The sequence below is a fragment of the Cervus elaphus genome, chromosome 12, assembly GCF_910594005.1.
Source record: "Cervus elaphus chromosome 12, mCerEla1.1, whole genome shotgun sequence".
In the NCBI taxonomy this organism is placed as follows: domain Eukaryota; kingdom Metazoa; phylum Chordata; class Mammalia; order Artiodactyla; family Cervidae; genus Cervus; species Cervus elaphus.
In genome coordinates this window covers 10,761,245-10,787,188 of record NC_057826.1, presented here as the reverse complement: position 1 = coordinate 10,787,188, position 25,944 = coordinate 10,761,245, and the positions used below count along the sequence as shown (strand labels likewise).

Sequence of the window (25,944 nt, the reverse complement as noted above, 5' to 3'; positions counted from 1 at the left end):
CTTCCCCTTCTCCCAACAATCAGAAAGATTTATCTGCTTTTAAGGTCTCCTATGATTAGACTAGGCCCATTCAGACAATCTCCTCACCTTAAAATCAACATTGTGCCATATAACATCATCATGGCATTGAAATTTCATCCATATTCTCAGCTTCTGGAAACTAGGCTGAGGTATCTTTGGGAGGTCACTCTATGCACCGCATTAAAGAAGACAAAACTGACAGAATCCAGTCTTGGCTGTAACGATAACATAAGGAGGGACCCAAGAATAAGGAAGGTGGCTTAAACATAGTGATTAACCTTTGGAACAGATAACATAGGCCCCTGGCCTTGAGTTAAGAGACTTCCATGAAGCCCTGAAGATATCAGTAAAAATCATGTATTCGAGATGAATTGTAGTGGATAAAATATCTTTGATTGCAAAATACCATATTTATTTTTGTCACATGATGGGAAGAGCAGGATGGGGTGTTTCAAGAAGAGTCCTCCAAAACTCAGATCCTGCCAAGCTACAACTCTCTGGGTTTTGCCCTCACCTTCAGTGTTCCAAGTGTTACATCAATTCAGGACAGCAGTGACAGCCTTAGAGCAGACAGTCCCAGACTATGTTGGTCAAGTTTGGAATTTCTTTGGCAATATACATACTAAAAGCTAAGTAACTTCTATTTTCTTTTGGTTAATGCTTGGCTAGTAGCCATAGCCCAAGATGTGTCTAGACATTGACTCCGAGTCTGAAAATGTCAGTGTCTTAACCACCACCTCAGTATCCGGGAGATTCCTGGGGGCCCTCAGTTGAATAACCTTTATCTTGAGGGAATTCAGAACAATGGACTTGGGTCTCCTTTGGCCAGAAATGCTTGAGTAGATGTGCCTGGGCCTGAGAAATCGGCTTGTTTTTTTACCTCATTTAAATTTCTGCTAAATGTCCTACCTCCCTCTCTTACTTGGACTAACCTTAGTATGAATAGACGATTTGGCTTTTCCAACTATGAAAGACTCCAAATTATCAGACTCAGTAAATATGGGCTATAGATGGCAGATTTTCAGTCTCCCAATGCCCCAAGATCTTTCTCTCTGCTTTTAGACAGGCCAGTTTCAACCTGTGTTTATCGTTCTCTTCTGGGAGTTTTCTAACGGCTCCGATAACTATACAACAGACTCCAACATCTAAAGTGTTCCTGAAGTGAAGTGAAAGCTCCTCAGTCGTATCTGACTCTTTGCAACCCCATGGACTATGCAGTCCAAGGAATTCTCCAGGCCAGAATACTGGAGTGGGTAGCCTTTACCTTCTCCAGGGGATCTTCCCAACCCAAGGATTGAACCAAGGTCCCCCGCATTACAGGCAGATTCTTTACCAGCTGAGTGACAAGGGAAGCCCAAAGTCACTTACCTACTGATCACATAATACCATCCCCTGAAGCACATCATCAAGACCCAAAGGCATGACTTCTAACGGCTCAGTTACCGCCAATAGCATGGTGCAGTTTTCCAGCCTTCCCTTGAGAAAAGTCTGATCATCCCAGTTCTCACCCTACTTCTCCACTTCGTCAATCATTTTAGGTTTGTCGACTTACAGCTCCTTACTCCTAGAATTGATGTTTCATATTAGCTTGAATGTTTTTCTGCTGCAAGTAAGAGAAAACTCCAATTCAAGCGAGCTTAAACTACAAGGTGATTTACCATCATTCCAAGCAGAACTGCTCCAGACACAGCAGGTCAGAGCTCTAGGTCCACTGCTCTGCATCGCGTTCAGCAATACCTTCCCTCCTAATGAGGCTGCATTCTCAGGATCATTGCCTGATCTCAGCCTCAGCCATTTCTAGCATCACGGTCAAACAAAATAATGTTCAGAGAAGGAGGACAACTCCCTCCTAGTGTATCTTTTTTAGGAATGAGTAAAATTTATCAGAAGCTCCCCAACAGTCTTCATAGTTCATCCTTCAAATGAAGAATAGTTCTTGATCAGAAGAGGGCTAGATGCCTAGCAACTGGTCTACATTAATTGTTTGTAATGTGATGGAATGAATTGGGCTGGGGTCGGGGAGGAAACCAAGATCACTGCAGGAGCCAATATACATGATATTCTATGTAAGTTTTGCTGGTACCACTCAAGAGCAGCAACAGAATAAGTAGAGGGTTAGGTAGATCCCAGATTGAAGATCAACAAAATGTGTGGGGTGGAAGTTAAGAAACTGAAGATGCCAGTGAACATGTCACCAGATTAGCTTTTCGTGAAGTCCAGTCTGAGAGGGGAAAAAAAACTGATTCCAAGAAACAGCTGGTCAACCAATGAAATGTGGGAAGGTGAAAATCTGATGGTAATACTTAAAAGAGGAAAAAGGAATAAAAGTAATGTGGATAATCAGAGACTGAAATTTTAGAACTATAAGATCTGAACACAAATTATAGATGATGACAAATTTTAGCCATAGAAATTAGCTGCAGAGTGATTGGAAAGTCACTATACAACAGGAAGCTAGTGAAATATAAAAACACAGAGTCCAATGGGCTGCTGACTTAAACTTGGAGATCACCAAAGATAATAGCAAAATTATATGTAATGAAACAGGTTGAAGGGAAGCCAGGTGTGAAAATTCTTGAGAAAAGTGGAGGCTTAATGGAGACATAAGTAGCAGTCAGGAGAAATGGGAAGGGAATGTTCTAACCGAGCACTGTTTCCATTGAAGAAGAGCTATAGAGGAAGATAATGAAAGAAGGATTGAAAATGGCTGGTATGACCCCAAAGGAATGACACTGCTTAAAACCATGGTGATTTATGGGATCAGGAATCAACTCCTCAAAGGCCTGACTATCAAGTCTGTACAGGTTTTTCTTTTTTTTAGGGAACCAAAAGGTAGGCAAGAAAAATTTTTAAAGAAAACAAAAGTTAATTTTCTGCACAGAAGGAAACATGCAGAGACTGCTGGGCTATACTAACATATCGGTACTCTAGCCTTTCTTAAATTGCTTATGACAGGACTGCATACACATTTTAAAAGTGTGCACTTTAGCACTGATCCTCCTTACTTTTCAACCATTAAGAAATTCACATTTGAAAAGATAGTATATATTACATACGGCTCTTTTATTTCCCTCAGCATGAAAGCAATACACAGAAGGAAAAGATGGCAATTTAAGATTCTCGAAGTCAAATATTATCAAGGAAAAAGCTCAATACATGGGCAAGTCAATCATCCTGCCAACTCAGTAAGAAAAAGCAAGACAAATAAAACCTAAGAATTGTTCCCATTATCCGTGTTAAGAAAAAAAAAAACAACACATGAATTTGGAAACATTCAGAAAAGCATACATGATGATCAAAACCCAAACTGAAATATTTTTTCTTATTATTTTTAAAGCACATATAAAAACCAATGACTTCAAAAGCACTTTAAAAGAAAAAAAGGCAAAAATATCACAATGCTTGATGATTATTTATATCAGTAGAATGCTGGGTCTTCAATCGAACGTTATATATATCGATAGAATATTACGCCATCTATATATCTCCGAAGAATATCATGATTCCCTGATGTAAACATTCATGTCAGTGTCTTTTAAGGAATGTATACATACTGACCTGTCTGGATTTTTTCTGCAATGATATGCTATTTGTTTGCTGTGCCATATTCTTCAATAATGAAGCAGTTTTGTAATATGATATACATCTGACATCTTACCAAGATTCCATAATGCATTGTAAAAAGCAAGGGGGAAGAAAAAATAAGAGCAATAGTTAAGAGAATAAAAGCTTTGGGCTTTCTAATGAATTTTTAAGTGGCACATCTTAAAGTAGAAAATAAGTGAACCTGGAAAAAGATAGATGGAAGTAGGCAAGGAACTATTTTGAAAATGCAAAGACTGCATCTGTTGAGCACATGAAAGGGCTCAATAAAGTTACTTATTAAACAATTAATTCATTCTCTAAACTATAACATGCTTTATTTGTAAACCAGTATCATTTTTACTTTAACATACACTTCCAAATATATCCTGGAGTCACTTTTGGAAAGTAATTAGTCCTAAAAAAAAAACAAAAAATGAGTAGACTGTCTTACTACTGCCCTATTTTATTCAAAATTAAATATTCTTCAGAGGCATTATTCAGTAAGGTATTAAAGATATACTTTTTCCCAAGTTATTTACAATGTATTTCCATATCACAGACTTACTGGACACTTGAATTTGCAGTAAAATATCTGTTACCCTTTCTTCTTTGATTAACCATTGCTCTAACTGTGACATGCTGCATTAATTTTTAAGGTTTTTAAAGTGGAAATTACAATGCCTGCTGTGATAATTGTAATACTACCCTAACTGTGGCAATCACTTTAAAACTACTTCTCTGCTTATCATTAGCAATGCTAAGTGATAAAAATAACTTTAGCAGGAGTATTCTGGGAAGTGATTGTTTAACAATTTTTAATATTCTAAAAAGCTCAATTGAGAAAACTCTCCTGGGTTAGGATACTGTCTGATGACATGGACCCTTCTAAATTTCCTCTCATTAAGCAAAATCCCCAGATGGCTCTCAATCAATCAATTTCCCCAACCCCTCTTCTCTCTCCCTACCTCCATTATAGGCAGACTCATTGAACCAATTGCCAAACCAGGCTGACAACAGAATAATCAAAGTAGACCAATTTCCTGGGATCAAATCAATTCACATTCAAGTCTGAAAGCTTCAGAAGGGCTTTACCTTGGGGCAATGAGTCACCTATTAAGTGTCAGGTCGGTTAAAGTGAAAAGCATTCCACAGTCAGTGCAAAGTGATCACTTCCTCCATCTTTTATATGTCTAAGAAATTCGTATGTAAAAATGAAAGCATCGTGTCCATGACAGCTCATCTGTCATGAAATAAGCATCTATCATTCTTAAGTGCTGACAATTGATTTTATAGGTGTAATTGCCCTACATTTTGCTTTCTTTTGAAAGAAAGTCAACTTATCCAAATGATTATTCTTCTGAAACAATCAGAGTTCTTGACAAGTGACAAATGACAATGCAGAAGTGATAAACCAAGACTAAACATGGATAAAAATCAATCATGACTTTCCTGCTTATTATCTTATAAACATCTGGGTTTAATTCAATGCAAAGATACAGTTGAGAATCAACACAGGAGCATAAAATCCATTTAAAATAACCTATTATACAAGAGAAAAGATGACGTTAAATGCATACACAGATCAATGAAATGCTTTCTGTTGCTATCAAAGGAGCACAAAAGTCTTCAAGAAGCTTGAGACCTGACAATACTGCTCAGTGAGATTATCAATGCTACTCACTTAACTAAAATTACAGCTGCTGCCAGAAAATGGTCCAGTAGTAATGACTGCATCTTAAATGCTGCTTTCCAACCAATACTGAAGTTGAGATACACAAATAAATGAGATTTTAAAATACATTCACTGGAGGAAAAGACATGTGATATTAAGGAAGATTTTGTGATTTTCTTCCATTTGGATATTAAAGAATAATTTCAAATTAGGGCATAGCAATCCACTCCCATGGACAGAGGAGCCTGGCAGGCTACATACAGTCCATGGGTTCACAAAGAATCAGACATGACTGAGCAACTTAGCACGGGGAGTACTAGGGAACTAAAAGCTAAAATAGAGGAGAAGAGTGGATCTGTTTTAAGAATTAACTCTGCAAAGCCACAGAATGTTAAACTACCACAAAGGCTGTACAAAGATTTTCTCTGTGTACCTTGAGACAGTGAAGACACAGAGACTCTTCTACCAAGAACCTCTTGATAGGTTACACACACAGCACGGCACTCAAGAGTTTGTTCAAAGGACAAATGAGTGAATGGTCGGTCACAGCAGAAACCATTCCTCAGGAATGTGGCTTTCGTACCTGATTATTCTTGTCTGACAGTTGATCGAGACTTTCAGATTGCTTCTCCAGTGCGCGTTCTAACTTCTTATGCTTAAGCTTCCACTGCCTAATGGACTCCTGAGCTTTCAGCTTCAGCTCCTCTCTCCTCTTCTCTGCCTCCTGTCTCAGGCCCTCGGACTGCTGGAGCTCCAGAAGGTACTGCTCGGCCTGCTTGGTGGCCTCCTCGGCGTGCTGAGTCAGCTTCGTGATCTGCAGGTCAGCTCGCTTGTGTTTGGCGTCACACGTCTCAAAGTGCTTCTGGATCTCCTTCAGTTCATCCAACATCTCTAGCTGCTGTTTTTCCCTGTTCTCCAGCTCATGGGTTAAATTCTAGGAATGAAGCATGTGAAGGATCAGGAACATGTTCTTGTTAACATTGGATGTGTAATATATCATCAAACAGGAGTCACTAATGTCATCAAATTATCAATCCATCTAGAAAGTACGATCCTTTTCCATGTATCTCATGATCATATTAATTGAGAATAATTTGTTATAAAAGTATTTTCATTTTTAGACTACTTCATTATTTAAGAAGGGAAAATATGTTTTTTTTTTTTTCCCAATTGACTGTCAGTAAAACAGAAAGCCTTGTTGATGAGGAAAACAACATGTATTACTTTCGTAAGAATCTAGTGTCTTGTATAATGAAAGAAATGTCAATGCTTTAGAATTTGTCAGATTGTCAGAGCAATTATATGCCATCACACATAATGCTTCACTTTCTGACAGCAAATAAAATTTTGTGATAATAAAATAAAAATCTGTAACAAAAAAAAGAACATTGATGACACAAGCACCAGTATAGACAATACTGTAATGTGAAAGTCCATTTAAATGTGATAAATTACTTATAGATAGGTTATTTGACTGGAAATACATAATGTTATAAGTTGATAAACTTATGTCAAGCTTATACAAATCAATGAAGGACAGATTTTCAATTTATAAATTTAAATTTACGTGGAATACTTACCCATTCAAGAAAAAAACTCGAACTCTTAAAATCTACTTTCGCTAAACCAGTGGTAAGCAGTGGTTTAGCCACTAAGTCAGGTCCAACTCTTGCGACCCTACAGACTCTAGCCCGCCAGGCTCCTCAGCCCATGAGATTTCCCAGGCAAGAACACTGGAGGGGTTGCCATTTCCTTCTCCAGGGGATCTTCCCAACCCAGGAGGGAACCAGTTTCTCCCGCCCTGGCAGGCAGATTCTTCACCAATTGAGCCACCAGGGATGCCCCCTCCCCAAACCAGAGTTGGTCAATAACACACTTGGAACTTATACTAAATCATCATAATTCAAATGCATTTTTAATTTGAGAAGAGTGAGCAAATACTGATTTTTAACTTCAAAAATGAGAGTACATTATATAACATTTTATACACATAAAAGAATGTTATCATTGTTAACAGTTAAGCCACTCTTGTAAAGCTCTGGAAGTCAGTGAGAAATTCAGAAACAAGTGCCTACGATGTATCTCAAAAGCTGCTCCTTCTGAGCCTTTAGTTTCAAATACTTGTGGTTACAAAAGTAACACGAAAAGGTCATATGTTCAAGTAAGATTGGGTTCAGGAAGCTAAAATGACTGTGAGCTGGACAAACAATAAAATATCACCTACATTGTACTGAAGCACCTATAAACAGACTGGAAACATTTAAAAACCTCCTCTAAGAGCAGATTATCAGTTCCAGATTCAGCATCCCTCAACTGTGGCTCAAATCAAGTTAAATATAATTTCTCTCATGATTAAAGTCATGATTTGACATTATGGCAACAACATATAAATAATGCCTCTAAAACAAGAGGTTTGCATTTGCTCAGTTTGCTAAATCCAACGCAGCTTGGAAGAGATGAGTCACTCCTTTATCCACCCAAACAAAACAGTAAATTGAGAACTGTGCACTTGTTTGTGTGGAAAATTCTAAAATGAGATCAGAAAACCCTAGTGATGGTGGTTTACCCTTTTGCCCTTATCTAAAAGTTTTACCACTAGGCCAGAAATCAACTTTATTAAACAAGCAGTATTCAAGTGGTTTCTACATCAACAGAGAGATCCCATTTTTCCTCCCACAACAAAGACTTGGGAGAGCAGTTATACTTCTGATGTGTTAGGCACATAGTTTATAAAAAGGTTAATAAGATCTGGCTTCAACACCAAAGAAGATGATAATCTAACTGGGGAGATATTCACACCAACAACTAAATTACAACAGTGGGTAGTACAAGGCGCTAAAATATGACGGACAGTTATTTGAACGAGTCTATATTTTACAGTGTGGCTGGGGAGAGTCTCTCTTAGGCGGTGACATAAAAGTTGAGATCTATACCAGTCCAAGTTTGATGCATGAAATAGGGCACTTAAAGCCAGTGCACTGGGACGACCCTGAGGGAGGGGATGGGGAGGGAGGGGGGAGGGGGATTCAGGATGGGGGACACATGTACATCCATGGCTGATTCATGTCAATGTATGGCAAAAACCAACGCAATACCGTATAGTTATTAGCCTCCAATTAAAATAAATTAATTAATTTAAAAAAAAGAGTTGTGATCTAAATGAGACAGAGCCAGCAATAATGATAACAACAACAACTAAGGTTTATTGAGCAGTTAAGTTGTGCAAGGGATAGTACAAATGCTTTATATGAGTTACTTCACTCAATCCCACCACAAAACTAAAGTAAGGCACTCATTATCTTTATTTGAGTGACAGTCAACCACCACTTGGAACTTGCCAAAGATCATATACCTAACAAGTGAGGGCACAGCATTCAGACTCAGACAGTCTGAGTCCAGAGCCCGTTTTCAACTCATTACTAAGCTTTCAGACTTCCAGATGGACCCTAACTCCATGTGTCTACAGTCACTCACTCCTATAGACCTATCCTAGTGTTGTTTTTAGAACCGTCACCTTTGAAGTAAGAGTATACCCAACCCTCTTTCCCCCCATTATCTCCTCCTCTGGCTTTGTCTACCCATCTGCCCAGCTCCCTTTTCTCCTAATACATTTGCTCTTCATTGCCAAAAGGAGATGATATTCCTTTTACTGGCTTGAGATCCAGGCTCTTTAACCTAAATAAGTAATATTTCGCTTTAGCCACTCTCCTGCTTACATCTCAAACTCCTTTTAGACCTATTCAACTACTGAACTTGAATAGTAAAACATCTCTGTAGGACCTAAAAAAAATCTCCTATTTCCCATATCAGGTTACCAAGTGCTCCAAGGAAAATCACAAATGAGTGTCAGGGGATGTGAAGAGACACTGAAAGCCACCCTCAGTGCCCAGAGATTCTTCAGCATGCCCCTACCTGGTCCAGTGTGCACTCTCTGAACCTACCAGCTTTTTCACTCACTGTAGCATACATAATAATCTAGTTCTCCCCCTGAAAAATAACACTGAGGCTATTAGGCAAGACACCCCCCAAATTTCCTACATGTACCATCCTGAATCTTCCCAGCAGTTAAGGAAAAGGGACCTTTCTTCTTTAGACAAATCAGCCTACCTTGGTTCCTTCCTTCCACATCCATCAAGGACTTCACTACACCAGTTAGGCCTTCTCTTTTCTTACTATATCATTCTTCTCTATTATTCTCATCTTTTAAAAAAAAACAAAAACCTAATTTTTTAAGTGAAACAAACAAAAACCCTTTATCAATCTGACATGACCTTCTCACCAGCATCCTGTCCTCTTCTTGTTAAAAACTCCTGCGAAGAGCAGTCCACACTTGATGCCCCACAGTCTTATTTCCAATCCACTTCTCAGTTCACTGGCTCTGGTTTCCAGCCTGATCACCCAATTAAAATAACTCTCATCAAGATCCCCAAAGATAACCTAAAGCCAAATACAGTGGGCTCTATAAATCCTTCCTACAATCCTTGTTGCATGTGACACTGCCAATCACTTCTTAAACCTACCTCTCTTCTTCCTTTATTTTCATAATACACTCCTCACTAGTTCTCCTTTTTCTTTCACAATCTCCTTTCCTGGGCCTCTTCAACTATTTGGCCTTTAAATAGAGATAACTGTACAGGTTTCTAGTATTAAGCATCACTCCATCTATAAAATGTCTTTGGTGGTAAACAAGTATGTAGGTAAACAGAGATCTAAGTGATTCCTAATTCAGAACCAGACTGATCTTAACTCCAGATTTTTAAATATCTACTTGCATAATGAGTCTCTACACCTGATAATCCTACAGGCATCTTAATTTTAGCACATCAAAAAAGTAAGTTCACTGGATGCCCAACTCCTAACAAAAAGACAGTCCTATTAAAATAGCAGTAAATCTCCACTGAGGGAGGGTAAAAATGGAGCTGGACTTGTGTATTTAAGCACAGAGAGTCAGAAATAGCTGCTGTAGGAAAGAGAAAATGAGAAATGCTTAAAAACTGACAAACAGAAGTAAGGTTACAACTAGATTGTCTCAAATTTGCAAAGGACCCAAGAGTAGATGAAATTCTCCACATTTCTCCAGCAACTCTTTTGAATCCAGAATTAAAATAAATCCAGCATTATTTATCCTCTGTTAATTACAGAGCAACAAGAATAGGCATAGGATTAATAAATGCAAGCCCAGAGTTTAACAAAATAAATTCCTTTTGTTCTCACATTTTAAAACTGCAGACTTTCATACTAACAGATAACAGACAATATTTCACTTTGAAGAATATGTGAAAACATCGTGGTGCTGACTGAACATGTGAGTGAAAGTGAACAGAAAAGGGGTGGTTCTTAGTATAAATAAGGTGTCCTCACTCTTGATGGGAAGGTAGGTTTCAGTGTGAGCAGGACGAACACAGCCTCCAAATGCCCTGAGCCTGGAAACTGTGGCGACTGCTTTGCTCCTGTCAATCTGACTGCATCATGCTTCAGGTAAAACTTACCAGAGAACTCCTTCCTACGTTCTTTCCTCACTCCTTCGTGGAGTCTACTCAGCCACTTTTTTGACATTCTCTTTAATCCATCTTCCTCAGAAAACCAATCAGAATCATCTAATTATAATAAACATTTCTCCCTCATCAATCAAAAGACTATTCTATAGAACCCTCAAAACAATTCCTCCAATAAACACCCACACACAGAGCACACATGAAGCGTACACATACATCATCAATGCAGGGATAAATGCTATCAAGGCAGGCACATATAGCAGACATTAGTAACCTCCTATGTACCACATGAAACATTAAATGGAAAGCAATTTTATTATGTATTCCATTATGATGATTTTCAATTCCAACAATACCATCATACATTCCTGGACGCATCTTCTACCCTGAAGAACTTTTTTATATTTAAACTGTGTAAAATTATCTCAGCTACTAAACCAGGTGGTTAAATTTTATATCACTTAATTAACCCATTATTTATTTCCTACTATATAAGTACCATCAAAGATAGGAACAAACCAAAGTAACAGAAACATACTTTTTATCAAGAATTCCTTCCAGTTGGACGGGAGAGAAAAACTTGAGCATCCTATAGAGAACCTTTCAGAGTCTGTGGTTGGACTTGAGAACTAAACTAACATAATATAGATTAACAGGAGAAAAGAATATGAATTTTATTTAATAATTTTATGTATACGTAGGAGCCATCACAGAAAAAAGAAGACCCAAAGAAGTGGTTAGGACTGAGATCTCATATACTTGAATAAAGAATTTAAGGAGAGATGACAAGATAAAAGAAAAGGGATTTAATAATGGAAAAGTGATTAGGAAATCTAAGGGGAAAATGAATGGAAGATAAGAGGACTGAAGCTGAAGCTCCAATACTTTGGCCACCTGGTGTGCAGAGCCAACTCACTGGAAAAGACCCTAATGCTGAGAAAGATTGAAGGCAGGAGGAGAAGGGGACGACAGAGGATGAGATGGTTGGATGGCATCACCAACTCAATGGACATGAGCGTGAGCAAACTCCAGGAAATACAGGACAGGGAAGCCTGGCATGCTGCAGTCCATTGGATTGCAAGGAGTTGGACACGAATGAGCCACTGAACAACAAGGGTGATTTTAGGTTTGTTTGTACAGATCCATTTTGGCATCAACTCCCAGTTTTCCTTGATGAGAATGCTATTCTCTTCCTGGTACAGGGAGGGCACCTTCCTCATGGGAAATACTGACTTGCTTTTAGGTACAACGAGGAGGTCACAGACCCCTTTCTGCATCTACTGGTTCTCAAGCGCCCTCAGCTGAATAAAATCAATACGCCAACATGGCATAATTTGGGAAAGCATGCTCTGATTTCCTTCAGGTTACACTACCAAAAAATTTACAAACTCTCTAATTTACTAAAACTTTATACATTTGAATGGATTTTTCTCTTGCCTTCTTCAGATGGGAAAATATATTAATGGTCAGCTGTGTTAAGGGTCTCAGGTTTGGTGATAGCTAGGATTCACAGAACTGGAAGCCTACAGGTGCCCTTACTAAGATTTATCAGGATGAGAAGACAGAAGGCCAACTGGCAAAGGGAACAGGACACGCGGGGCAGACCAGCGGAAATCAGGCACGAGTCTCCAAGAGCCTCCTTCCCGAGGGTCACACAAGACGTGCTCAGTTCTTCCAGCCGTGAGCTCTGACACTTGTGAAGCACTGTCTACCAGGGAAGCTCATCAGATACTCAGTGCCCAAAGTTTTAATTAGGGGCTGGTCACTTAGGTACTATCTGCCTCGTGTGTGCGCTCAGTTGCTTCAGTCACGTCCGACTCTTTGCGACCCCATGGACTGTAGCCCACCAGGCTCCTCTGTCCATGGGGATTCTCCAGGCAAGAATACTGGAGAGGGTTGCCGTGCCCTCCTCCAGGGGATCTTTCCAACCCAGGGATGGAACCGATGTCTCTTATGTCTCCTGCATTTGCAGGTGGGTTCTAATGCCTAGTATTGTATAATAAAATCTCAGACTCCTAGGAAGAAAGCAGGTGTTCAGTAGAGACCACATTTTGTTTGTACAAAACGTCCAGGCACAGTGAGCTACCCTTATTACTTAGGGAAGATCTCATATCAGTGTAGAGAAATGATTATCACTCCAGTTCCTGGATGCCAGACAAATACCTACCTTGCAAGCAGACCCTCCTGAGGAAAGCTGCCTCTGGTCTACTAACTTAACTCCTCTCTTCCCAGGAGTAAAATGGCCAAAGGACAGAAAGGAAAAAATAAGGCCCTAAATAAGTTCTTAATTAAAAAACAATTAACTATAAATAATACCTGTAAAATAATGCATATAGAAGATAATAGAAAAGAACACTCTCCCTTTAAAATTGATTGGCTTTGGCTGCCACTGGCTCCCTTGTTAACAGCTGCAGTGGTTGTATTCAAATTCTAAGAAAACTAGACAGCCCATTCATATGAATAAGGCATTAAAACACAAAATAGACCAAAAAAAAGAGAGATTCTATTAAAAATAAAACATGGATAGGACCCACCATAAACTCTAGCTTTAACCAATCACATATCTAAGATCATAATTTTACATATTTTTATTACAAAAGGATATTTATCACTTGAAATTATAAAAGTGGAAAAACTGGATATGGTAGGAGAATAATGGAGCAAATTTACAGAATTAAGAAATCAGCTCTGTCTGGCATACAAAAATCTTTCCACCCACCTTCTTCCTATTTCTCATATTCATGAAGAATTGTTAAGCCTACATTTAAAACATTTTTTCCATGAGGGATTAGGGACACAAAGTCCTAAACCTATGGTGTAGGTGGTAACAATGATCATTTGTTCACTGATGTAACTAAAATACAATTAAATACAATTTTTCCTCTATTCTTAATTGACACTCAACACACACAAAAGATTGGGCAACTTAGTGAACATTTAAAAATGAAAACCTGGCCCCAAATAAACCAGGGTACAGTAAATGGATGTTCAGTTGCTTCAGTCACGTCCGACTCTTTGTGACCTTATGGACCATAGCCCACCAGGCTCCTCTGTCCATGGGATTCTCCAGGCAAGAACACTGGAGTGGGTTAAAGTGAATGGTATAAATTTAAAATAAACATTTCCACATATAGTATTATGTACTTCATGTGGAAACTTGTAACAGTAATGAAAAAACAGGTAGACTTAAAATCCTCAGAATTAACATCTACAGGGAGACAGCAGCATACCATGGAAAAGCACATGGCTAATAGTGAGTGAGTAACAGTTGCTCAGTCATGTCTGACTTTTTGCAATCCCATGAACTGTAGCCTGCCAGGCTCCTCTGTTCATGGAATTCTCCAGGCAAGATTACTGGAGTGGGTTGCCATTTCCTCCTCCAGGGGATCTACGCAATCCAGGGATCCTACATTGCAGGAGAGTCTTGACCATCTGAGCCACCAGGGAAGCCTACTATTAAGAGACATTTCTAAGTATAAAGACAGGTCAACTTAAAAAGTATCAGCAGATACATGTTTGACTTTATCTTGTAATCTATAAACAATACATTAGAATATGTAATGAATCCATACACCTTTTCCAAAGGAATACCCAAGATGGAAGTAGCAATAAAGTTATAAATGACAGTCATCAATCAGATGAAATAATTTAGATGAAGCCCACAGGCTTGAGTTCAAATCCTAGGTCTGCCAGTCTATGACCGTAGAAGAATTGCTTACTGTCTGTGAACCAAAGTAAAAAATAAATTTATAAAATGGACTCAATAACATCTACAATACAGAAGAATGATGACCTACAGTAGATCACTTAGATAAAGCATGTGGAAGAATCACTGGCACTTTTCAGGAAATCTTTTTATTACTATCTAGAAATAATGTTAGATTTAGAGAGGCAATCCAACACCTACCTTTTAGAGAGAAGGAAACTGAAGGCAGTGGAAGATAAAGTGATCAATTCAAGATAAGGAGGCAAGTTTTCAGCTGAGAAAGGACTAGCCACAGGGTCCCTACTATTCAAATTGATATTGATTCCACTTCACCATATTACTGGATACCAACCAACCAACCTTTTTTAATAATTAAATAAATTGCCATGTTCCTTCCTGAGACAGAAGGAAATCCTGAACAGGAATTATACAATCCCTGATGCATAGATGTCTCTAGAAGTTTTTTTGAAAGAGAGAGAAGAACCACAGGATAAGGGGGGTTAAAACAGAACCAGAAAAAGTACTGAATGAGAAATACTGACTGGGGCAAACATGAGAGCCGGTGGGAAGCACCATGGCAGCTACAGAAACAGGAGTTAAGTCACTAAATTTAAGAGAACCTATTCTGATCAGCAAGACCTTATAAAGAAGGAGATATAAAATAAGGACACAACAGGCAAACTAAAGTGTGAAGAAACTGGTGGAAAGGAAATAAGCACTCATGACCAACGACAGCACGGGCAAGAGCCACAGAATGAGCAAACCAGCACAGGCTGCTCACAAAGAGTTCAACTTCTCACTTGCCCACTTGTAAGTAACAGTAACAGCTCAACTTTCCCCCTGCCCACTTGTATCTCTCACAAGCATACTTTCACTAACAAACTCACTCTTTGCCTGCACCCCCCAAAGCAGTAATGCTCAAGAGGGCTAAAACAGATTGGAAAGTAAGTTGAGAAATCAGGTTTGGGGGGATGTTAAAATTCAGTTTGAGCTCTCAATAGTTTTTGAGCAAGGGAGTAACATGATCAGATATGTGCTTGAGAAAGAATAATCACCAAAGGACATTATCCTCACACTAGGATATTAAAATATTATAGCAACATTAAAAATAATTGAAGATCATCCTTTTCAAGCAGGAATGGACTTTGAGAACCAATCCTTCTATCATCTGAATTCAGTTTTAGCAACAAATTTGATGGAGCTGGTTTAAAATAGACAAGAACCAACTGTGGCATTTAAGAGACTAGAAAAGGAAAAGAAAAAAAAAAAAAACTACTTGTCAGACTTTCTAAAGAAAATACAGATATGTTTCCATTCAGTCCAATAAACACTTACTGCATTCAGCAAGAACCAAGCTGCCAAGACACAAAAATGAATCAGCAGCATGGTTCTGTTTTACTACTCCAGATATCCATACAACCAAGTTGAGGAAACAGACATGTAACCATTACTGTGAATAAATGTGATATATGCAAGCAATTGTTTTTTCTCTATTTCAAATTCTGCCTCTCTTCCCTATTTGTGCTACCAAATATATAGTTAGGTTTCACTTTTTAGTGCCTTTATCTGATTATGCAATGGTTTCTAACAATAATAATATGTCCAAAGGAAAGACCCCTGAACTAACAACATTAAGGAGTGACAAAGGGAACAAAAAGAAGGTGATTGAATGGCTGCTACTGAATGTACTAGACAGAGAAAGCAAGGGCAGGATGGGGAAGAGAGAGAAACAGAGACAGAGAAAACGAATGCTCACGACAGTCAATCCCAAACTGAAACAATGACCACCACCACTAAGGCAAGAGCGTGCCTAGCACTCCTTCCTATTTGCCTTTGATGCCTTCTATCAAGAAAGACATGTCCTTAACACTGGTGTTGGCAGAGGAAACAGGGTTGAAAGGAGTATGAGTGAAAGTCACTCGGTCGTGTCCGAATCATTTGCAACCCCGTGGACTATGCAGTTCAAGGAACTCTCCAGGCCAGAATACTGGAGTGGTAGCCGTTCCCTTACTCCAGGGGATCTTCCCAACCCAGGGATTGAACCCAGGTCTCCCATATTGGAGGCAGATTCTTTACCAGCTGAGCCACCAGGGAAGCCCAATACTGGAGCGGGTAGCCTATCCCTTCTACAGCAGATCTTCCCAACCCAGGAATTGAACTGGGGTCTCCCACATTACAGCCAGATTCTTTACCAGCTGAGCCACCAGAGAATCCAGAAACAAGTATGGAGAAGAGGAAAAAGATTAATAAGAGAATCTGATCAACAAGACGCCTCTGACAAATATGCACAAATAAAGCCTTTCATAAGAATTCAAAATAATTTGTTCCTGTAATGTTTGAAAAAAATTAGGGGCAAGCCAAATAGAAATATAATCAACTGTGAGGCTTATGTTTACTAATAAAAAATACAATAGTTGTACATATACATACAAACCTTTTAATATACTAGAGCAAACACACATGCCATAAAATTACATGGTGTTTCTATTATACTCATTTTACCAAACATAAAGAATATTTAAAATTTTTAATTATTATAAAGATTAAGAGCTTTTACATTTTGGCACTGATGACAACTTCATTTTAAGCATAAAATATTTTGGTTTAAAAACGCTTGGTTAGAAACACACTGCTTAATTATAGTATTTATCATTTAAAAACATGTAAACCACAACAGAATAATCTGTTTTATAATACAGCTTCTAGAAACCCAATAGAATAAAAGTAGGAAATGTTTAAATGTATCAAATTGATACACTGAGGCAAAAATTATCTTTAAGGCATAAAGCTCAATTCATTACAAGGACAAAAACAGTGACATTAAAGCTAATAAACAGCAAATAATTCACAAGTAGAAAATCATTTTGAAATAGAATTCAATTAGTCATCTTTAATATGATGTGAACAAAGCATCTGTTCACTAATTCTAGTCTAAAATATGACTTCCTTAAAGCAGGAACAAGATTAAAACACTGATTGAAGAAAATAATAACATTACCCAAAAGGAGTGCAAACAGCCCAATGAGGAAGATGATAAGCCCAAGTACAGAAAAAATAAAATAAAATTTTATATTTTATGTTTTACTGAAATTAAACTCTATTCCAGCATGTTGGAACAATTTCACTTCCATGTGACCAGTTAATTGCATTTATAAATGATTTAACTTCTTCTTGGGCTCCAAAAATCACTGTGGACAGTGACAGCCATGAAATTAACAGACATTTGTGCCTTTGAACAAAAGCTATGCTAAAACTAGACAGCATATTAAAAATTAGAGACATTACTTTGCCAACAAAGGTCCTTATAGTCAAAGCTATGGTTTTTCCAGTAGTCATGTATGGGTGTGAGAGTTGGACCATAAAGCCTAAGCACTAAAGAACTAAAGCTTTCAAACTGTGGTGTTGGAGATGACTCTTCAGAGTCCCATGGCCTGCAAGGAGATCCAACCAGTCAATCCTAAAGAAAATTAGTCCTGAATATTCATAGGAAGGACTGATGCTGAAGCTACAATACTTTGGCCACCTGGCACGAAGAGCCAACTCACTGGGAAAGACACTGATGCTGGGAAAGATTGAAGGCAGGAGGAAAAGAGGATGACAGAGGACGAGATTGTTGGATGGCATCACCGACTCAATGGACCTGAGTTTGAACAAACTCTGAGAGATAGTGAAGGCCAGTGAAGCCCAGCGTGCTTCAGTCCATGGGGTCATAAAGAGTCAGCCACAACTGAGGGATTGAACAACAAAACTAAACTAAAATGGACAGGAAGCTAAAAAAAAAAAAACCCTGCAAAGAAATTACAGATTGAATATAACATTACATATTTGTAAATGTGTTATTAGGTCTAACAAGAACTCAACCAGCATTCACTGAGTCACACAAGGCTAGGCTCAAAGGCTATAAAAGAAGAGAAGTGAAAGTCATGTTTCTAAACTAAAAGAAAAACCTGATTACTGCATTATTGGGTATGACCCAACAGCAGACAGCCCCTAGCACTGCTTCCTAATATACTCCCCTAATTGCACGGAGGTTACAAAACCAAATGCTCAGTACTCCCTTGTGCTCGGTTCCGGGGCAAATTAGATGCAATGCAGAGAGACTTAGAATGTGGAAGAGAGGCAGGGACCAAATACTTGCTAATATGGGTTTTTGCTGCTGGCCAGCAAGGTTATATGCCATGTGTGCTCAGAGGCTCAGCAGTGGTCAACTCTTTGCAATCACATGGACTGTAGCCCAACAGGCTCTCTGTCCAAGGGATTCTCCCAGCAAGAATACTTGAGTGGGGTGCCATTTCCTCCTCCAGGGGATCTTCCCAGCCCAGGGATTGAACCCATGTCTCGTACGTATCCTGCAGTGGCAGGTGGATTCTTTACCACTAGTGCCACCTGGGCAAGGTTGTAAAAGATTTTAAATATATTCTGTTCTGCAGTGAATCACCCAGTTTGTGCTATCCATCCTTTCCCGGAAGCAGAAGCAGGCCCACATCTGCCAATAGCATAGACAACTATTGTATAAAATACGTAAAGCAGTTCTATTTCCCACACTAAACTCTAACTGATATTATAAAATTTTGCCTATACTGAGTAAACAAAAGAATAGATTTAATAGGATTTCACCTGAATTTCTCAGACTCTCAATTAAGCCATGCCCCACTCACCTCTATTGGGAAATTAGCTTGACATATTCTTGCATGTCTTGATGAACTCACTCATTTCAGGATAATTTAGGTGTTTTATGAACTGATACTGAGAGGACAAGTAATCAATTTTCCACAGTTAGAAGACATAAGGCAAGTCTCTTGGAATAAAAGAACTCAAATCAATCAGAACAAGTGTGGTAGCACCAAAACACACTTACATGCAGCTAAATTAGGCCATCACTCACTGGGATCACACAATTTAAAACTTTTTTTTAAAACCATGATAGGTTGAAAGTAGAATGTACTGAGTCATTTTTTTTTTAATTCAAGCAAAACACATATGAATATTCTTTAAAAACTGATTTGAATTCTCAATGAGGGATCAGCGACAAAAAACATCAGGAGCCATTGTCATAACCATGTCACAAATAGTCATCCTTTAAAAATACAACCTTCTGTCTTTTCTATCATACTAATTTTGGCCACATATACTATTATCAGATTCTTTTCATCCAATGAAGCAGAGACAGACAAAGGACATTAATTCCAAATAATAGGTTCCTCAGTCTTTCTCAGTGATTAAAAATAATTATTTCTCCACAAACCCTATAAGAACATATCTGCTTCATACAACTACAGTTTCCTTGTACTTTTTAATGAAACATGATACTAAGCTTAAGCAAAGTACTGAAAATAATGTTCAATTAATTAAACACATTCATCTCTTTGTGAAGAAATAAAATATTAACTTCTGTTTCATTAGCTGTGATGTTCACTACATGGAACATTTTAAATATACATTTCTTCAATGTTTAAAATACAAGGGGGCATATAATTAACATCTAGGCCCCAGAAACACACACTAGAGGAATTCAGACCCTGGAACACACATCTCAAAGTACAATTGTATTTTCTTAATTTTTTTCATACTCTATTGGACTGATAATTTTAACTCTGCAATTCTGGTGTTTAACAAAGTATGCAGTTTGGGAAAAGAGGATTTGAATATAGATAGGATAAAATCATTCAGCTTTAAGCAGATTGGTATTTGGGACAATTCTTATTGGAGGTGGAGCAGCCTGTGATTACACACTTGCTATGAAATACAACAGGCCAAAGTGGGTATCAGAGGAAGACATTCACCTGTGACTTACCAATACTGATGTGGCAGCTGAGAGGATGAAGATAAAGTACATATTTCAGCTAAAGAAATATTATTCCCAACATTAAATGACATACAGTGAAGAGGAGAACCTAAATATAACATAACACTTAATTTTATTGCTCTACACATTATACAGCGTTCCAGTTTATTTGAAACAGATCAGATGCATTATCTTATACAAAACAATAACCTTGTGCAATTGGGAGAAATCAATTCTATTTTAGACAAGAGAAGAAAGGAGAAGCTAAGGAAAGCTAAACAAGATAAAAGAGGCCTAATTTCTTTAAATAAAGTAAACATTGTTTTGAACTAACGATCCCTTGGGATACCACCTCACACCCATTCAGGTGGCTACTATTTAAAACAAAAAACAGAAAACAAACGTCAGAGAAATTGGAAGACTATGCACTGTTTGTGTGAAAATAAAATGGCATGGTTGCCATGGCAAACAGGAGAGTGGTTCCTCAAAGATTAAACACAGAATTAACATATGATCCAACAATTTCTCTCCTGGGTATGTACCCCAAACTGGAAGCAGGTTTTGAAGAGATGCTTGGGCACCCGTGGACATTATTTATAACCCAAATGTCAAAGCAACCCAATTACTCAATTGATGTGTGGATAAGCAATATTATTCAACCTTAAAAAGGGAGGACATTCTTCAATATGCTGCAACATGGAAGAAACTTGAAGACATTACGTTATGTGAAACAGTCACAAAAAAACAAATGCCATGTGACTACACTCACATGAGGTACGTAATCCTAGAAAGTATAATGGTCATTAACAGAGTTGGGGGGGGAGGGGAAAATGGGGAGTAACTGGTTAAATGGGTGTAGAGTTTCAGTGGGGGTGGGGATTGAGTTGGTTGCACAACCTGAAAGCATTTAGTGCCACTGAACTGTACACTGAAAAATGGGTAAGTTGCAAAGTTTTGTTATGTGCATTTTATCACAAAAAAGGAAAAATAATAATAATCCCCTTTTGAACTACAGGAGACAGAGAGAGGAATGGCTCTGAGGGATGTTTCTATTATCAGCCCCTCAGTAAAGTCCCAAGCCACAATCTTTCCCTCATACAGCCAGACCATATTCAGGCAGTCAAAGTAAAATCAGTGTGATTACTGTATCAATGAGAATTCAAGATAGGACTCTGAACCCAATTTCACACCACCTAGTGAAAGTGAAAGTCACTCAGTTGTGTCCAACTCTTTGTGACCCCATGGACTATACAGTCTGTGGAATTCTCTAGGCCAGAATACTAGAGTGGGTAGCCATTCCCTTCTCCAGGGGATGGTCCCAACCCAAGGATTGAACCCAGGTTTCCCTCATTGCAGGCAGATTCTTTACCAGCTGAGCCACAAGGGAAGCCCAAGAATACTGGAGTGGGTAGCCTATCCCTTCTCCAGGGGATCTTCCTGACCCAGGAATTGAACTGGGTGGGGTCTCCTGCATTCCAGGCAGATTCTTTACCAACTGAGCTATCAGGGAAGCCCCCACACCATCTAATCACACCTTAAATCACACTGGATCACAGAGAAAGCAAGGGAATTTCAGAAAAACATCTACTTCTGCTTCACTGACTACTCAAAAGCCTTTGACTGTATGGATCACAACAAATCGTGGAAAATTCTTAAAAGAGATGGACTACCAGACCACCTTACCTGTCTTCTGAGAAAACTGTATGTGAGTCAAGAAACAATAATTAGAACCTTACAAGGAATAAATGAATGGTTCAAAATTGGAAAAGGAGTACAACAAGGCTGTATATTGTCACCTGTTTATTTAACTCCTATGAAGAGTACATCATTTGAAATTCTGGGCTAGATGAATCACAAGCTGGAATTAAGATTCCTGGTAAAAATACAAACAACCTCAGATATGCAGATGATACCACTCTAAGGGCAGAAAGTGAAGAAGAACTAAAGAGCCTCTGGATGAATGTGAAAAGAGAGAGTGAAAAAGTTGGCTTAAAACTCAACATTCAAAAATGAAGGTCATGGCATCTAGTCCTATCACTTCATGGTAACCAGAAGGGGAAAAAGTAGAAACAGTGACAGATTTTATTTTCTTAGGCTCCAAAATCACTGTAGATGGGGCCTGGAGCCATGAAATTAAAAGATACTTGCTCCTTGGAAGGAAAGCTATAAAAAACTTAGTGCGTGTGTGCTAAATCACTTCAGTTGTGTCCAACTCTTTGCAACCCCATGGACTGTAGCCCACCAGGCCCCTCGGTCCATGGGATTCTCCAGACAAGAATACTGGAGTGGGTTGCCATGCTCTTCTCCAATTAAAACCTTAGACAACATATTAAAAAGCAAAGCCATCACTTTGCTGACAAAGGTCCGTATACTCAAGGCTATGGCTTTTCCAGGAGTCAGGTACAGATGTGAGAGCTGGACCATAAAGAAGGCTGAGCACTGAAGAACTGATGTTTTTGAATTATGTACTGAAGAAGTCTCTTTAGAGTCCCTTGGACTGCAAGATCAAACCAGTCAATCCTAAAAGAAACCAATCCTGAATATTCATTGGAAGGACTGATGCTGAAGCTCCAATACTTTGGCCACCTGATTCAAAAAGGTGACTCATTGGAAAAGACCCTGATGCAGGGAAAGACTGAAGGCAAAAGGAGAAGGGGGTGACAGAGGATGAGATGGTTACAACACAGATTCAATGCACATGAATTTGAGCAAACTCTCGGAGATTCTGAAGGACATGGAAGCCTGGTATCCTGCAGTCCATGGGGTCGCAAATAATCAGACATGACTTAGCCACTGAACAACAACAAAAAAGTTACATTGCCACATGCTAAATCCCACCAATATTTAAACAGAATTCAGTACAATTAAAAATGAAAATGAAAAATGTAGCCACATTAACCACATTTCATGTGCCCAACAGGTACATATGACTAACCTGTGCTGGAGAACGCAAACATAAGACATCTCCATCACTACAAAAGGGCTAATCTAGAGCAACCACTTGGTATTCTAATTTTCCTTCTCTTTTAATCTATAGGCATAGGACTTTTCTTGTTTCTAATGTTGGTTATGCATATTTTCTTTTCTAATTTTAAAAATAAGCTGCATTAATTTTACCAAGAGTGCAAAAAATATTTTTTGATCTCAATAAAAATAAATACTTAGGACAGTATGTTTTGTGGGAGCAAAGTGACTGAAAATGATTCATTGGATTTGTTTGTTTGTTTTTGGTTCAACTTTAAAGGTCTTCTCATAGTTCATTTTCTTTTGACATATGACTTTTTGTCTTAATTGAAATACATCACTTGTTAATGTTAGTCATTTATCTACAATATGCTGGATATATGTCCTGTAAATACTTCCTTTCAGTGTGACTTGCTTCTTTCATTTTCCTAATGTTACCAAGTGTGAAGCAGAAATCTTGAACTGTCAAAATCAAATTTATATGTTTTTGTCATTTATGATTTATGCTTTTGGTGTCCTCATAAGAAATCTTTGTTTATCCAGTGCTGTGTTTATGTTTTCTTTTAAAAGTATTAATTTTTTAAAATTGTTTTCACTTTCTTTCCCTGTATTAATTACATATACCTTACTCATCTTTTAGTGGTTATCCTAGAGCTTACTATATGTATCCTTCACTTCTTAATATATAAAATAGATTAGTAATTTTACAACTTCCTTCATCTTAGAATCAAGAAATTTAAAAACACTTCAACTTAATATATAATTCCCAAATAAAGCAGTATTATTCATGTAATTTTAATTTTCCAAATCACTTTAAAAAGATATTACTATGACTGGCTATTAGCCAATATTCATTTAGACTCTTCCCAGAATTTTATGCCATTTACTGGTCTTCATTCCTTGCTGCATTTTTTGTTCTTTCTCCTTCAAAAAGTTACCTTTACCATATTAGGTCTGCCAAAATTGAATTCATCAGTTCTTGTTTTCAAGAAATATCTTTACTTCACTTTTGAAGAATATTTTCATTGGGTATGGATCTAGACTGGCAATTATTTTATTTCAGTACTTTGAGGATATCTTTCTATTCTTCTGGTTTCCATTTTGATCATTTATGGTAATATGTCTTCTTTCCCCTCTAGCTGCATTTGAGGCTTTCTCTTTTACTTTGGTTTTACTAATTTTACTATGACATGTCTAGTTGTGATCGTCATTGGATTTACCCTGCTTGGAATTCTTAGCACTTCTTAATTATATGAAATGATGTCTTTTCAAATATTGCTCCTGTCCCTGTTCTGCTTTTAAGACTCCAATTACATCTATATTAGAACTTCACTATGTCCCATGTATCTTTCATAAGCATTTCCTTATTTTCCATCATTTTGTCTCTCTGTGACTTAGAGTGGGTATTTTTTTCCTAATTGGGACACAATTTCTATCGAGGAGCAAGACTTTCCAAATTGCAATGTAATGAGGTTAGCAGACCCTATTCTCAACAAAACCATCAGTTAACTGGTAAAAATTATTTTAAAAAATAAGAAACATTTAACGCATCTGGAAATTGTCCTAAGGGCACAGACCAAATGGAAAAACACTTAATTAGAAAATCAATTAAATCTTGGTAAGAATAATTAGAGGCCGTGGCATCTAAGCCACAATCTATTTAATATTAATAGTATTGAATATACCATTTCCCAGCTCAGTGTGAATGAAGCAACACTCCAGGCAAAGATAGCTAAGAAGACAGAACTTCCCCCATGCCCAGCTCCCAGTCCAAGGCTACAGATTCACCCACAGAGGGGCAGGAATCTAGATCAGAAGTGCTAACCCAAGAAGATATGGCCAAATGAAAAGTCTCCTTTCACCCAACCAGCTCCCTCTTGTAGGGAAAAACGTAGGTCTATTACTGACCCCGCCCAAGTTCACACAATATAGTAAAGGGCCCATAACCAAAGGGGCAAATTCAGATCAGAGACTACCATCTCAACCCAACACCATACTTGAAGAGCTGGAGCATCGCTCCAAAGGGAAGCAAATTATAGTCCCTGAATTCAGCTCCAGTGCGGTGATGCAGAGGTTCTGCTGAGGAGAAAGGTCATATGGCCAGACAGCTCAACAGTTCTGTTCTGTTGTTTGAAACAGAGGATAAGAAAATCCATTTCTAAAGATGATGTCAAAAACAATGGCCATCTTGGGGGTGAGCATGTAAGAGGCCGGTAGTTTCCATAATACTACTAGGAACAAGACAACAGATCATATGAAGTTTAACAGACAGATTCAGGTAATAAGATAGCTACAGAGAGCCCTATTGGGATCAAAGAATACCCCAAAGACTGGTTGGTACCCACACCCTACCCTGCAAAGAGCCCCAACTTTAACTGAATCAGATTGCAGGGCAATTTTTACCAAGGACCCTGTCCAAAAAAAAAAAAAAAAAAATCTGCTAGCTATTAGCGGAGAGGCTAAAAGCTAAGAGAGATAACAAAGCCAGCCTAGCCAGAGTTTAATGGGAGGAGCAGGGAATCAGACAATTAAATACTACCAGCGAAAACAATAATCATCCTTGGTGGTCATGGACACTGTGCACATATCCGAGGGGGCACCCTCTGACAAATGAATCACTGGCTTCACACTGCAGCGAAAATAGGTTTCACTAAACTATTCCAGCCACTTCACTAAACTAATAAAAAATCAAAAAGCAACAACAAACCCAAGAAAG

General features: G+C 38.2%; 1 protein-coding gene across 3 annotated transcripts in view; it reads right to left on the bottom strand.

Annotated features, from left to right (window-relative positions):
• CEP128 (centrosomal protein 128) overlaps positions 1-25,944 on the bottom strand; it is a 447,512-nt gene that overhangs the window by 287,218 nt on the left and 134,350 nt on the right. For all 3 annotated transcript variants that reach the window (XM_043918906.1, XM_043918908.1, XM_043918907.1), the window contains one exon: positions 5,862-6,212. In XM_043918906.1, the coding sequence (XP_043774841.1) occupies positions 5,862-6,212 (351 nt within the window). The remainder of the gene's footprint in view (positions 1-5,861; positions 6,213-25,944) is intronic.